We start from the raw sequence: 15,411 nt of genomic DNA on the forward strand, positions 1-15,411 counted from the left end.
ATGTACGTGATGTACGTACAATAGGGTAGTGTGTTGCTGACCATGTGAACAGGAGCTGCTGCTACAGACACATCGCTGGTTAAACCCATTTCTTAATTAATCAGTATTGTTACTTTACTGTTTCATTGCAAGAGTTACCATACAGCAGCATTGTTAGCCTCTCTGGACAGTGATACTTGATCTTCCGTTGTTTGCAGCTTAAGGTTAATTTGAAACATTTCCATATTCAAGGACCACACTATTTCTTACATTACTGTAGTTCTTCTCCACAACTTCCAATCAAAAGGTATTGCCATACCATTTTGATTTTGTACAGCTGTTTTGTTTCTCTATATTGGCCTTTTACTCTTTTTATTGGTTGAGTTAATGACAGAGGCATAGAGCACCACAAACCAAACTTGATCTGAGAACAACCACAAAGTAACAAACAGGAGATGGAATTTGCAGCCAATAGGTAGCTGCCAAGTAGTATAATAATTTATTCCCAGAAAAATTAAAGGACCCAACCCTACCATTCTACCAACTTGTGGTCAGGGTGGCAATTGGCATATTTGTTCGACAGTCTTCTCTCATCAACGGCGGCGGCCAGGCAGAAGTGGCGAAGCCTGAAAGTGAGCTCAACGAAAGAGAGAGGGGCCAAACCAAGAAAAGCCAGGAGCAGGGATCCGACCAATATCTCCACCAGGAGTCCAGGACCTTTGGTTTCGTTCCTTGCTTCCCTCATTGGGTGGGGTGTTGCGGTCGTTGGTGCCAGGAAGGTGAGGTTTTTGGGGACTCTCTCTTTGGATGATTCGTTCGATTTTTTCTTTTCTTTGGGTTCTTGCATTCTCGAGCTCTCTGGTCTGTTCCTGGTTCAGTGGGGAATGGATTATGTAATATTCTCGTTTTATTTCCATTTCGATATGGATTTCTGCTTTGAAATTCATTTGTTTCGGTCCATTTCAGTTCATGCTCTCAGTTAAGATCACAGTGCAACAGCGGGAGTAAATGCAAATGTTTTTTTTTTCCAGTATCAGGCGAAGTTGCAATCTTTGGGGGGAGTTTGTTGAAGAGTCGCATAGAGTTTGGTGAGGCCTGAAGCCTTCTCCCATCGGATTCGGACATGGAGCGGCAATCCAGCATCCGGCTGGGCGCGCTGGAGAAGCTCAAGAGCTTTCGGGGGATGGAGAAGCAGAAGAGCTTCCGGGGCATCATGTCCCTGGAGCGGCGGAGCAGGGACAGCCCAGGGAAGCGCGGCGACACTCCGCTCCACCTCGCGGCGAGGTCCGGGAGCGTGGCCCACGCCCAGAGGATCCTCGCGGACCTCGACCGGGCGCTGGTCGCCGAGATGGCGGCCAAGCAGAACCAGGACGGCGAGACGCCGCTGTACGTCGCCGCCGAGAAGGGCCACGCCGAGGTCGTGCGCGAGATCCTCAAGGTCTCTGATGTGCAGACGGCCGGGATCAAGGCGAGCAACTGCTTCGATGCGTTCCACATCGCCGCGAAGCAAGGCCATCTTGGTAAATTGTCATCTTCCTTTTGCTTGCCGTCAACGTAAAAAAAGTCTTTCCACAACCAGTTTTTTTTTCAGTTCAAGAAAAAAAAACAACCAGTTTTTTTAGCCAAAATAGTCAATCAAAGATGATTAGGGGTTTATAGAATGTAATTAGAATTTGGGCAGATGATGTTGCATTAGTTGAGACTGTCCTGTTGACTGCTGACCTAGTTATAAATGTGATTGTCTAATCTTAGAAAAGTGATTGTGCTTATCTTGATTGACTCAGAAAAATACATGTGCTAGCTTGAATAATGATTTATTCAACAGTATAAATAGGTCTGCAATTATATACTACCGTGACTACCTTTTTCATATGGCTGAGAGAAAACATCAGTCATTTCTTGATCTTTCTTGAGTCTGTTCTCCTAAAGAAATTCATACTATGATCTATGCTAAGTTGCTTGTGTTTCCTTTGTGCACAATGATGGTGATGGTGTGACTATTGGTTGGTTGACATGAACCACGTATTATTGGACAGGGAATTGCAATGGTACCAGTACTTTGATGGCTAATAGTCTTCCCATCTTGGTTTTGCAGAAGTTCTGAAGGAGATGCTGCAGGCTTTTCCTGCTCTTGCCATGACAACAAATTCTGTAAATGCTACAGCTCTGGACACTGCTGCAATTCAGGGTCATGTTGATATTGTCAATCTTCTACTGGAAACAGATGCTAGCCTTGCCAGAATTGCGAGAAATAATGGGAAAACAGTTTTGCATTCAGCAGCAAGAATGGGCCATGTGGAAGTTGTAAGATCATTGTTGAATAAAGATCCGGGCATTGGTTTAAGGACTGACAAGAAGGGGCAAACAGCACTGCATATGGCTTCGAAAGGACAAAATGCTGATATCGTGGTTGAGTTGTTGAAGCCTGATATCTCAGTTGTCCATGTTGAAGACAAACAGGGGAACCGACCTTTGCATGTTGCCACTCGCAAGGGGAATATCATTGTAGGTGATCACATTTTGGAATGTCTTTTTTTTTCCCTTCTTTCAGTTATACAATTTCTCCATCATTTACATCCAATCTTTCACTCGATGAACCTATTTCATTAGGATAGTTTTGAGCATAAAGCTCACCATCTTTTGGCTTTCTGAATTTTGGCTCATATATGACTGTACTTCCTTACAGATAGTGCAGACTCTACTATCAGTTGAGGGGATTGATGTGAATGCAGTTAATAGATCTGGAGAGACTGCATTTGCCATTGCTGAGAAAATGAACAATGAAGAGCTTGTTAACATCCTTAAGGAGGCTGGTGGAGTAATTGCAAAAGAGCCAGTACATCCTCCAAATTCAGCAAAGCAACTTAAGAAAACAGTCAGTGATATCAGACATGATGTCCAGTCCCAGATCAAACAAACACGACAGACCAAGATGCAAGTCCATAAGATCAAGAAGAGACTCGAAAAGCTCCATATTGGTGGGCTAAACAATGCCATCAACTCCAACACTGTTGTTGCCGTGCTTATCGCCACTGTCGCCTTTGCTGCAATATTCACCGTCCCAGGAAATTTCGTAGAGGATCTGAGCCAAGCGCCTCCCGACATGTCCCTGGGACAGGCCTATGTCGCAAGCAACCCGGCCTTCATAGTCTTTCTGGTCTTCGACGCTCTGGCTCTCTTCATCTCGCTCGCCGTCGTCGTGGTTCAGACCTCACTGATTGTGGTGGAGCAGAAAGCTAAGAAACGGATGGTGTTCGTGATGAACAAACTGATGTGGCTGGCATGCCTCTTCATCTCAGTGGCCTTCATCGCACTGACCTATGTTGTGGTGGGGCGCGATGACTGGTGGCTGGCCTGGTGCACCATGGCGATTGGCACCGTGATCATGCTCACCACCCTCGGCTCCATGTGCTACTGCATCATCGCCCACAGGTTGGAGGAGAAGAACACAAGGAAGATCAGGAAGGCATCTGCGAGCCAATCCCGAGGTTCATGGTCCCGGTCGGTCGACTCGGATGAGGAGATACTTAACAGCGAATACAAGACGAAGATGTACGCGCTGTAGGATAACAATTACATGATGATGGATTCTTTGTACATATCAATGCTGTTTTGCCTGATGATACCGGATAGCATTCACCGGGATATAACTGAAGCTCAGGATGATGCAGCGGCTGGAGCACTGTATCTGTGTTTAGCTGAAGGTACCTCATTGCCAACACGAGGACATCATTGCCTTTCAGCTCACTCTGACTGCTTATTGCATCTGCCCTGGGTGAAAATCTGCTGAAGCTGTGTAGCTCGCTTGCACCTGAAACAGTCAATGATGATGGAGATAATTCAGTTAGAGTAGAATAAAGAGTTCAGTACCTAAGTGTAATGGTCATGCATTTTGATCCTGCGCCGGATGATTTAATGGGTTGCATTCAGCGAGCGATTGGCTGGTAGGTTGTTTGTTTGCTACTGGGGGGGCCTTGGGACCTGTGGCCTGTACCTGTACGTGACACAGGCTTTATGTGTTGATGACATAAAATTGATCGGTGATCGATCACACGGAAGTTTTCCAGGACTCGGCTCTTCTTCACGACTAGCCTAGACGATGACCCTGTAATTTGTTGACCACAAAATTGAATGTGTAAGCGCGAATTTGCTGCAGTTTGGTCAGATTTTATTTGGCAAAAGGGAGTTTGATTTTATATGCTGCAGAAAGTCAAAACAGCATCAGAGGGGCCAAATCATGTCTCCGAATACAAGTTCTGGATTTTTATTCACCCACTCGAATACAAGGGGCCAACACATCAGAGACTCTTGCCGCTCCAAGTAACAAGGGGGGAATAGGATAAATGATCACGCTTGATAAACTGAAAAAAGACCATATTCATAGCAACTTACAGGCCCCATTCAAAAAGGGACTGTGACATCATTAAGGAAACACTCATCATGCTTAACTGGGTATTTTTATAAAAAAATTAATGATGAAACAAAACCAGAGCATCGAGTGGACATCCCTCTTTGATCCATGAGCGCACAGTTTGTTTCGGTATTTAATTTTAGTTTTCAGAACTCACTGGCACCACAGTGCTGACTCATATGCGAGTGTGGTAATTGAAGACCCCCTGCTTTCTGTTGCCGTTACAGATGGCTCCACCCTGTCTACGATTGAGATCAAGGAGGAAGAGCCACAACCGCCAGATACTTCGTGGTTGGAGGCAACCTCTCCTCTAGCCACCAATGACTTGAAGGCTGACGATGTTAGACGTCCTTCTGTACATCACTCACCATCAATGATAACGACAGCAAGATGCGTGCGCAAGTCTTTTGACAGATCATCGCTTCGTCGAAGCACCCGTCTTGCCCAACGTAAGGTGCTCAAAGACTTAGGCTTAATTAGAGAGTACGGAAAGTTTGATGAGAACGCAATTCAAGACTGTGCTGACTGTTTGAAGGAATTGGTGCCACCGGACCTACTCCAGTCAATAATGCGTTTGAAAGGCCGTGACTTCTGGGATGTTGTGGCAGGGGCATCTTTGGCTCTTCATTAAGCTTTTTCTGTTGTGTTTTCTTGTGTTGCTTCATGTTGGTGGTTTTCGAGGTTTGTGTTGGTAGTTTAGCCTTAGTAGTTGCCTTGATATCCCTTCTGTTGCTTTTGTGTTAGTGCAGCTCGCGTCGAGGATCCAATTCGACCGAGCATGATGCAGAGGCTCTGATCGACGACCCAATCCGACCGGGGGTCGATGTCTCATTCCGATCTGAGCAGCGGGTGTGGAGTCGAGTTTGAGTTGTGTAACCGTGTTGATGTCCCAATCCAACCGGTTGTTGTTTGAGTCAAGTTAGAGAGGAGTTGTGTGGTCGTTTGGTCGGTGGTGGTGTCTTGTTGGTTGTTGTGGTGCCCAGTCTGGGTGTTGTTGTTTTTTTAATATAATCGGTAGTTCTCCTGCCTGGTTCGTTTAAAAAAACAGTGTTAGCAAAATCCCATTTTTCCAGCTGCATCAGTTTTTTTAATGAGAAGCTGCGGCATCAGTTCAGACTTCGGTCGTGTAGAACCGAGACAAAAAAACTGTGCTCGTAAGGGCAGTCCCAACCTAGACTCTACCATAGAGTCTAAACCTCCTATTTATTGTGTTTTGTTGATGTGACAGTATATTTATAGAAGAGAGAGGGAGAGAAATCAAGACTCTAAGTCTTATTTAGACACCAAGTCTTCATGCAAATCAAGAATGAATGTGAGAAAGACAAGTGAGCCATATAAACTAAAGTAACACACTTTGCATTAAGAAATATAGTTTCTTGTGATGGAGTCTTTGAGGCTTTAGACTCTATGAGTGGACTAAGCGAGAGAGAACCGGAGCAAGAATAGCAACCTGTCCACGTGGCATCGGCCTCGTGGGCCATATCCGACCGGAATGGGGGCCTCTTGTACAAGGTTACGGGCCTTCCCGGAAAACAAATAAACGGGATGTAATACAATTTTTTTTTATTTTTTAATCGCCTCAAAAGTCAAAACGTTATCTCGCACAACGGACCAGCCAGCCAGCCTTTTTTTCTCACAAAAAAAAGGTTCTTAGATATGAGGAATTCCTCACAAAAGTAGGCACCTGATCCTTCTGTTCTCGGAAATAAGAACCTTTTTTCCCCATAATTCTTCATATCTAAGTATCAACATAATCAAGTAATAACTTTGTTTCAATTGGAGAACAAAGCATTTTATTATGAAAAATATGCACGTGACAGTCGGACGTACTTATTGATACAACCATCGGATTTCTTTCTTTCCTCGACTATTCACCTTCTTTGTATTTTACCACTCTTCCATAATTGTGATCAATAATGATATGGACGGTGCACATCTATGGTCATTGAATCAGCCATGTAACCATTGACGTTCGTCGTAACTATTCGTCATACAACTACTTTCTATTTTTCATCTAAAGTGACAAATATTTACTGTCTCACTATACCGCTCGCAATCCGTCACCTTTTACTTATTACTACTACGATAATTTTCATTTAAGGCCTCTTCCATCTTAGACCGTAATCCTAGAATGGTACTCCATGACTCCACTTGCAGCCATAGCTCATCGCCACAGACAATAAAACTGACACCAATCTGTCGAAAGGTTGTTCACGAAACCTTTTTAAATGTCGTATCTGAAGTAAAAACGGCGCTAGCTGTTGCAGATGAAAAACCCTACCACACGGTGTGGTGTGGGACTCTCTAATCTAGTCCACCGTGGTTAAGCTAAACCCAGGGTTAGGAAAAAGCCGCCCTTTGGAAATTGGAAACCGCTCCTCTTCACTTTTCCCCCTTCGTTCCCCCCAAGTAGCCTGCGAGCAAATCAGACGAAACCCTCTTGGGCTCTTGGCTTCCTCCCCTCCCCTACCGGATCCCCCATGGCGCAGGACGAGACCCCGGAGCCCCCCGCCACCGCATCCGGCTCCTCCTCCACCTCCTCTGCCGCCGCCGCCGCCCCGGCCGCCCGCCTCAACGCCGCCGCGCCCGAGTTCACCCCGCGATCCACCGCCCAGCACCACGGCAGCAACCCCCACCGCCGCGGGTCTCACCACTACCAGCAGCACCACCACCAGCCGCATCACCACCACCACCACCACCAGCAGCCGCACCAGCACTACCAGCCGCGGCACCAACAGCACCACCAGGGCGGCGAGGATGAGGGGAGCGCCGCCGCGGCGGGGGAGGATAAGGAGGGGCCTGCGGGGGCGGGGCAGGCGCAGCAGCCCCGCCTGAACGACGCCGATGCCCGGAAGGTCGTCAAGCAGGTAGCTTTCCTCGCGCCGCCGCGCCCGGTTACTTCGCTGTCTGCCTGCGTTGATGCATCTCCATGTCGATTGCGAGCGATGGGTAGTGCGAATCTGGAGTGTCGCGCGAACCTAGATCCTTGTGTTGGTAGACTAATCGTAAGGAGTGACCTGATGCACTTTGATCTTGATTGCTTGCTTGCCGCTCCAGAACTCTGTTGGAACCTGCCATGTATTGGAAAAATTCTGATTTCGAGTTCTAGATGCATTCTCGACTGAGATGACTGCAGGGTGCGGCATCCCTCGATTTTGATGTATGGCTTAGAAGAAGTATCTTATCACTGTGTTAGGTTTCGTAGCTACTGCTAGCTATATGCCTATATAAGATGATGGCGCAACTGTAGCGCGGCATGTATTCATTAGCGAGGAAGGAGTGGTATTTGGATACAGAAAACTGGGAAATAGTATGTCAGATTCAATTTCTTAGGTAACTCATGAATTATTTTTATTGGGTAATGCTACGTGGTTCATACTTCATGCAAATCCATTGTATGGCGGGAAGGGAACATGCTGCATTCGCCGTTGAGTGACTGGTGGTGGGGGCAAGGCAGGAACTTAGAACAGTTATAAGTGTGCATGCCAATGCTTGGTAAACACGTGCATAGTCGGATTCATCCGTCGCTATTAGGGTATAGCAAATACGACAAACTACAGATCTGTCGTGTTTCAGAAATTAATTTAACTTGTATCTGGAGCATGCATGGTAGGTGGAAGCGTTACTTTACTGTTTTCTATTTTAGGACAATACTCCGGAAAATAGAAAGAAGTTAAAACATGCACGATTTCACTATTTTCCTGCTTTGTCTTTCTGAGGCCGTAATAGAAGGTTGGGGTTATAGATACAGGTAAAAAGGATCATAAACAACAGAAAATAGCTTCGCTTATTTATTACTGTCTTTAATTTTTCGTGATTACCTTTTTTATTTCTCTCTCAAATTACTGAAGACAAATTGGCTGCACTAAATTCACTTTTAGGCTTTTATTGTTTCCCTTTTATAGTTGCTCATTTATCGGGTGCTTGATTTACATCCGTCTTATTATGTATCCCTTTGATTAAATGTATTTGACAATGTGGCAGGTGGAATTTTACTTCAGTGATATCAATTTGGCCACAACTGAACATCTGATAAAGTTCATCACTAATGATCCAGATGGATTTGGTGAGTTCAATATAAGCTTCCCAATCAACCTGTCTCATGGTATATAACAGTTTTGTTAGACGGTTTATTGTCAAGACCATTTGAAAATGCACTATGAAAGTAGTGTCTATATGATGTTCTAAAAAAAGAAGCTATTTTTCTGCTATGTTTCTGGTACATGTTCCCATCATCTGATCTTTGTTTCTTAATTGATTGTTTTCATGTGTTACTGTAAGTTACGAGTCTCGGGGATTACCATTTGCCAATAATCATGTTATGTTGAACTAGCACCACATTTTTAGAGATGGGCAAATGCTATACTGAGCTGTAATGTTTCTATTTTTCTCGCATCATTTGCCATTCATTAATGGTAGCTGTCCACCCTTAAGAAAGGTTAAGATGTAGTGCTAGTGAACTATCCATGCCTTTTCAACATTCTTTGTTCATCAAACAGCATTTTAATTCTGCCATGTCAGCAAGCAATGAACATGAATTAACCAAATGGTCACCTTGATGTCTCAGTTCTGTTAGATTTTTATTTTCTGGTGAGTGGTGATATTGACAATTCATTTTGTGTTTTGCAGTGCCAATATCTGTAGTTGCGTCTTTTAGGAAAATCCGGGAGATAGTTTCTGACAGATCCTTGTTGGTTGCTGCATTGCGCACATCGTCAGAGCTGGTACATCTAATTCTACTATTGTACTTACCACTCTTTCAATTCATGTTCTGGCACAAATCAGCTTACTTTATTCTTTCTGGTGCCTTCTTGTTTGCATATATTTTACATAATCGCTCTCAAGTAATAAGGTTCCATTAGTCAAACCTAGGATTTGGCTGTTTCAAACTCAATGCAGGTGTAAACAAATATCTTTATAAACTTATATCATCCCATGGAAAGAACTTTCTTGTCATGTTTTGTTCTATCCTCCCCACATCCAGAAGGGATGCTTTGATGGTTTAGCCTTCATTAAAATACAGATTTGTATTGTATCAATAATAGGTTGTTTCAGAGGATGGGAAAAAGGTTAAACGCCTACGGCCCTTCAACACTGAAGAAGTTCAGGTTAGCAACTTAGCATCAAACTAGTCTAATGATCTATTCATGTGTATAGACTACTGAAAATTTTCCTTTGTGCATCCAGTCACGTATCGTTGTTGCTGAAAATTTACCTGATCAAAAGTATCAGACTCTTATGAAGATTTTCTCGGATGTTGGGAGGTAATCATGTTTGTTAGCACAAACAGTTGCCCAATGCTATACTGAGCTGATGAGTTAGGATGCTATCTACGTTGCAGTGTGAAATCTATACGTACCTGCTATCCACAGGATGGCGGTGCGGCTGCTGCTAGCAAAACATCAAGGATTGAGATGCTTTTTGCTAATAAGGTCTGCCTGTATGAATACTAAAAGTTGTTCAGTGAGCGCAATCTCTGTGACATGAAACAATAAACATACTATTTTTACTATTTTGTTTTATTTTTCTTGTAGCTGCATGCTTTTGTGGAGTATGGGACTGTTGAAGATGCTGAAAAAGCGGTATGTCAACTTGGCCTTTGTATCCAGTTGTGCTTTCCCACCTTTGGTTCACTAAGAGAAGGAACACCCTGTAATATGTATAGGTTGCATTCAGTGGCGAGGGAAAGTGGAGGGATGGTGCAATTAGAGTTCGCTCGCTGCTTGCTTGTCTGGTACTTTGAATACTACCACTGTGCTGTTTTTTCAACGTCCATTCCATGTTTTTTGTGAAGTTGGATGCAGTAATGGGATGATAGTGAAGAAAACGCTTATGCAATTTCCTCTGTTTACTCATCTTCATTTTTCGTAGAAGCATGGATTGGGTCAAGGGAGGAGAGGTGGAGATGAATATGCTGTTGATGAAGATGGCCCTGACACAACTGGCCACTCACATGACTACGGAGCAGATGATACGACCCAGATTTCTGAAGCACATCTTGATCATCAGGTACTGCTGTGGCCCCAGTTTCATGTTGCTATCACTGGCTCAAACTTCTTAATGATGGATATTCTAACCACGAAAATTCCATAGGCTGAAGATGGCTACTATGACAAGGGAATGAGGCAAGGAAGAGGGCGAGGACGTGGAGGCAGAGGCCGCGGTCGTGGCCAGTACTACGGCCACAGCCGAGATGCCCACCATCCGATTGGCACTCCTCCATCAGAGCACCCAGCTATCCCAAAGCCACCCCCAGGCCCCCGCATGCCAGATGGCACAAGAGGGTTTACCATGGGCCGAGGGAAGCCGCTCAACCCTTCCCCAGATGCTGCACCTATCACAGATGCTGCGCCTATCACAGATGCTGCCTAGTGGTGTTACCATGTGATGACTTATCCTGCTCGTCATCAGTCGTACAAACCATGACAGTGATCCTTTTCTCAGGTTCTAAAACTGATTGCTGTGGTGTGCTGGTTCATTTTGATGTGAGATCTAAAAGAGAGAAAAAATATATGGCTGGTACCGTGGTACATGCGTGTATACCAACACCGGGGGTATAAACATGTGAACAAGTACTGTGATATGTAGTTCTTAAAGTAGAAAAAAAAATCATACTTGACAAAAAAAAAAGGTTATATCATTTGCAGCGGCTCTTCTGCTCTAAACATATTCGAAGCATTTTTGGTTCGCCACAGCGATTCCGCATTGTTTGCCAGTATCAAGCAGCTTTTGGCAAGATATTCACTCTGTTCGGCAGCTCTAGAAGCCTCCAGCCCAATAGTATTTTTCTCTCACACTGCTCTAGCATCAGCTTCCAGCCACTAGTTAGCCAACAGTATTTTTCTCTCAAACCACTCCAGCCACCAACTCCTGCCCAGCGAACAGAGTGATTGTCTATGACAAGGATGCATATAAAATTATAAGACGTGCATAAAACTGTAGCAACAACTGAAGGATTTGACATAGGCTTTATTTTTGTGAAGTTTGGCACTTTGGCATTACAAGGGCACCATTTAAATTTCAGATTCCAGAAATGGCAGTAGAACTATATGCTCCCTTCGTAGCCTGGCTTCCAAGCTCATATCCATGCTTTCCCATCAGCTCTTCCTATGCCCTTCACCACCTCTCCCTTCGTGCCGGAAGCGGGCTCACCACCGCTCCCAGTCACTCTCTTCCCTCTTGGCAGCAGCGCATCCAGCCTGTCCCGTAACAGCAGCTCTGTGATGCCCCTTATTGCCGCCGCCGGCCGTGACGGCCTCCTCACCTTGCCACTTCTTGACATCTACACCGGACCCAGGATCTTTGCTCCGAGCATTCTCCGTCGATGAAGTATGGCGCCAGAATATTGACCTGGTTGTTGTGATCAGATTCTTCAGTGTCTCGACAGGGATTTCTTGGTCTGTCACTCCCTTGACCGTGCATTTACAAATATAGGGATTTTCATGACAACTTAGCCAGGAGGAGAAAAGTACATGGATCAGTACACCATGGATCATCTTTTTTTCCCCTACTTTTTTCTTTTTGAGAAAAAACGGATAAGGAGTCACTTTTCGGCTTGGACCGCGTTAAGCCACGACCAGTCACGCGCACGCAACCCGTGGTGAGAGAAACAGTTGCATTCATGTCTGACATCATTCAGAAAAAAGAGTCACTCTGTTGGGCTGTAGCCAGCAAGCATTGTTTTCTCTTACACCAGCCACAACCAGCCAGCAGTACTTTTCTCTCATAATAAATAAGCACCAGTCACCAGCCACAGCCAGCCGAACAGAGTCAGTATCCATTAGTTTTAAATCTCCATAACTTTTCAATAGAGTATCTGTTTCTGATTTCATCTCCACAGTTGTGCTCTACACGTCGTGGCAATCAAAACTAGATCTCACTTGCATATATTTTAAAACCTTTTTTTATTCGTAGCAACTTATGTGTAAATATGTGATCGAAAATGATATAAAAGAGTTGCCACCATGTATATACTAAAGTTGCTATCGCACAAATATACTAAAGTTGTCAAATGGTATGCAGATAAGTTTCCATTTAAAAATATAGTACTCTGTATGTGCATTGCTATCGCAAAAATATATGCTACATCCATTCATGAATTTATGATGTTTAGAACAAACAAATTGGTGAAAAATAAACTAATTTTCTTGTGCTAAACATCGTGTGCAGTGTTTGAAAACTAGGGGAGTAGAGATTGTATCGACTTGTATATATAGAGGCTATGTAAAGATTATGTATCAACTTATGTTAAATATAGAGATTGTATCAACGTTAGTAGAGATTTTATGCGACTGTCAATTTATGTTAAATATAGTAGAGGTTGGTTTGCTCCTGGTATATTCCCTAACTTATACACAAAATATGTAGCAACTTGTGTTGTATTTTAGAGATAGGACCTTTCTTATTTGTTTAGTAGAAAAATTGTGCATATACCTGGAGCAACTTATGTTGTACTCTATAATATACTTGTACGTTAAGTCACACATTTAATTTATGTAAAGAACTATAACTATTTATTGGTTTCAATTTATAATTTTATATCGATAACATGTGACACATTTAATGTTGTTACAATTTATATGGAGACAATGTAACAACTTATATAGAAGCAAAAAGTATCAAGTCATGTAGAGACTATTTGGCAATTTATGTAGATACTTCATACATGCAACAAGGTAGGTAAAAATTATTTCTATAGCAATCTATGTATATATTTGTTTCGTAGATTTAAGTTACTACACACGTGATATAATAGAACTAGCTACTATATATTTAACATAAGTTGTTGGAGTATAAAAACTATCCCAAAATATATCCATTATGGATCAAGTTCTGTAGATCTTGTTGCAACGAAAGTGATGTGATCGGCATTTGAAAACGGATAATTAAGAGGAAAAGTATGACATTTTTAATAGGTGAAACCTGGAATAGAAAAGAACGTGGGCTGTGGGAGCTCAACAACGTCTGAGGGCCACAGCAGTGCGGGTCGCAAAATTGGTCACCAGCGCGACCTCGGCTTGTGTTTGGACTTTGGACCAGAGCACAGTTACCATAGTATGGCCCAGATGTCCACCAAATCCAAATTAAGAATCTACGGCCCGTAGAGTCCAGTACACAACCCTCCTATATCTCCTCTAGTAGTACAAGTACAAGAGCCCAACCAAGAGTGCCTCATCACCAGCACCGACTGCGAGCCTCCTGCTCCGCACTCCGCAGCTCTGGCTGACTGGCTGCCTGACGCCGCCCGCGCCGCCGAGAATGACGGGTGGTGGCTCACCGAGTTCCCCTTGCCCGTGCCCAAGATCTGAGTTTGGCGCCGAGGGATCCCGATCTCACAAAGAGTTCATCTCTGCTGCAAACTGCAACGAGCAAATAGACTCTTCGGTGGAAGACACTTCAGGAGGCAGATTCATAAACATCAGCGTCTTGGAATCCCCTCCAAGCCATGGCTGTGTCGCATGGATAAGAATAAGAAAACAATAATTGATAATTTCGTTGTACCTATGCATCAAAACAAGAGTGCAAGTATTTCTCTCTCTCGTTTTTCCCCTTGCTACAGTAGCACCGGGCGATTCAGAGGATGAGCCCCTTTTCCTTCGTCGATCCGCCGGCCCCCTCCCCTCCGGTGACCCTCGGGGCGTCGGAGCGGCGAGGGGAGCTCGGCCCCTCGGCGGGTGGACCCTATATAGCCGTAGATGTAGCTCTCCGTGCTTGTGTGTCCCGGCGACGACTCCTTGGTCGCCATTTAGGGTTAGGTTCCCTGCTGTGCTTCTTCGGCGGCGGCGGCGTGGTCGGCGCTCCTTCCGACGAGGCGCTCCGGGCGTTGGTTCTCCTCGCTGTTGATGATGCTCCGGGCGTCGTCGATGGGGAGGTGATTTTGGTTCTCCGGGCCTTCTCCGGCGTCGATGGCGGCAACGACGTCGACTCGTTGGAAGGCTCTTGGAGCAGGTTTGTGCTCTGTTTCCTTCTTGGATTGGAGCTTTTGTGCTTCCCTTGGGATGGCTTCTATATCCGCGTCGACGAGCTCGTCGGCGGTGGATTTTCCTTCCGATTGGGCCGCTCTGCTCTTCCCCGGCCTGATGTGGATTGCCTGGAGCTTCTTGTGCTTTCCTCGGGAGCATGTGCAATGTGTTATGCAGCACAGAAAAGATGGCGACGAGGGTGTGAAAGATTGAGAAGCTTGACGGCCGATGCTCTTTCATCGCGGATTTCTTGCGGCTTTCCCATGCAAGGTGTCGGCTTCCTCATCTGGGTTAGCGGTGGTGTTGGTGGATGTGCTCGCCGGCGTGTTGCGTGGCTTCTCGAGTCCTTGCACAGGCTCGCTGGCCTGAGGAAGAGGATAATGGACCTCGATGTAATTTTACAATTACATAGGGGCCCTTTCATAAAAAGGGATGCACCTGTACCTACTTCTTGGCTTATAATGTGATGTTTTCCCTTTTTGCAAAAAAAAAAAAAACAAGAGTGCAAGTTTGTGAGAAATGGGAAATTACCTAGAGCAAGTGCGTCAACTTCAAGTTCCTAAACCGAACATATTCCTCTTTCTTTGCAATTGAGAAATGAAAAGCTTTTATTGATAGATTAAGAGCAAAGAAATATTTTGATCTATCTCCTGTATTTGTTGAAAATGCAATATGAACTTTTACATGGATTTAATATTTGCATGTCAGGGGCTCTCGGTCAGCAACAAGCAGCAATCTAACAGGCCATGAGGGGCTCAAAAATATTTTGCTCTTGGTCAGCTTCAAAATCAATAAAGTTAAGCAATACGGTGGTCTGTTAGCTTTGGGGGGACTTCATCTTTTACAGAAACCAAACTTTGCTATTGCAGCTTCGTATTTTGTTGATTTGTTAGCTTTTGGTCGAACTTCAACCAAATTTTGGTGTTGCTGGTTTAGATTCTTGCTGAAACCTATTTTTTGTTGTTTCTTGTCAATTTTGTGGTCTTGGAATGTTACTGTTAGTTCTGATAGATGGAAAAACTCTATGTATTGCAAATCCTATTCATGTGAATTTGAGTT

The 15,411-nt window shown here is 44.4% G+C and overlaps 2 protein-coding genes across 4 annotated transcripts; both read left to right on the forward strand.

Annotated features, from left to right (window-relative positions):
* Window positions 1-548: 548 nt before the first annotated feature.
* Window positions 549-4,177, forward strand: LOC120713064 (ankyrin repeat-containing protein At5g02620-like). 2 transcript variants are annotated; one of them, XM_039999038.1, is made up of 4 exons: window positions 549-758; window positions 1,011-1,499; window positions 2,075-2,484; window positions 2,666-4,177. In XM_039999038.1, exons 2-4 carry the CDS (start codon window positions 1,103-1,105, stop codon window positions 3,542-3,544), a joined length of 1,686 nt encoding a protein of 561 aa, XP_039854972.1. In that variant the 5' UTR covers window positions 549-758; window positions 1,011-1,102; the 3' UTR covers window positions 3,545-4,177. The 2 variants fall into 2 exon arrangements, with proteins under 2 accessions (XP_039854972.1, XP_039854973.1); XM_039999039.1 differs by lacking the exon at window positions 549-758 and having other exon boundaries at window positions 772-1,499.
* Window positions 4,178-6,769: 2,592 nt separating this feature from the next.
* LOC120713065 (la-related protein 6B-like) lies at window positions 6,770-11,030 on the forward strand. 2 transcript variants are annotated; one of them, XM_039999040.1, is made up of 10 exons: window positions 6,770-7,257; window positions 8,375-8,456; window positions 9,020-9,114; window positions 9,436-9,498; window positions 9,578-9,654; window positions 9,732-9,822; window positions 9,925-9,972; window positions 10,056-10,124; window positions 10,262-10,399; window positions 10,484-11,030. In XM_039999040.1, exons 1-10 carry the CDS (start codon window positions 6,871-6,873, stop codon window positions 10,760-10,762), a joined length of 1,329 nt encoding a protein of 442 aa, XP_039854974.1. In that variant the 5' UTR covers window positions 6,770-6,870; the 3' UTR covers window positions 10,763-11,030. The 2 variants fall into 2 exon arrangements, with proteins under 2 accessions (XP_039854974.1, XP_039854975.1); XM_039999041.1 differs by having other exon boundaries at window positions 6,785-7,257; window positions 10,265-10,399.
* The last annotated feature ends 4,381 nt before the right edge of the window (window positions 11,031-15,411 follow it).

This window comes from Panicum virgatum, chromosome 6K (assembly GCF_016808335.1).
Source record: "Panicum virgatum strain AP13 chromosome 6K, P.virgatum_v5, whole genome shotgun sequence".
Classification (NCBI taxonomy): Eukaryota; Viridiplantae; Streptophyta; class Magnoliopsida; order Poales; family Poaceae; genus Panicum; species Panicum virgatum.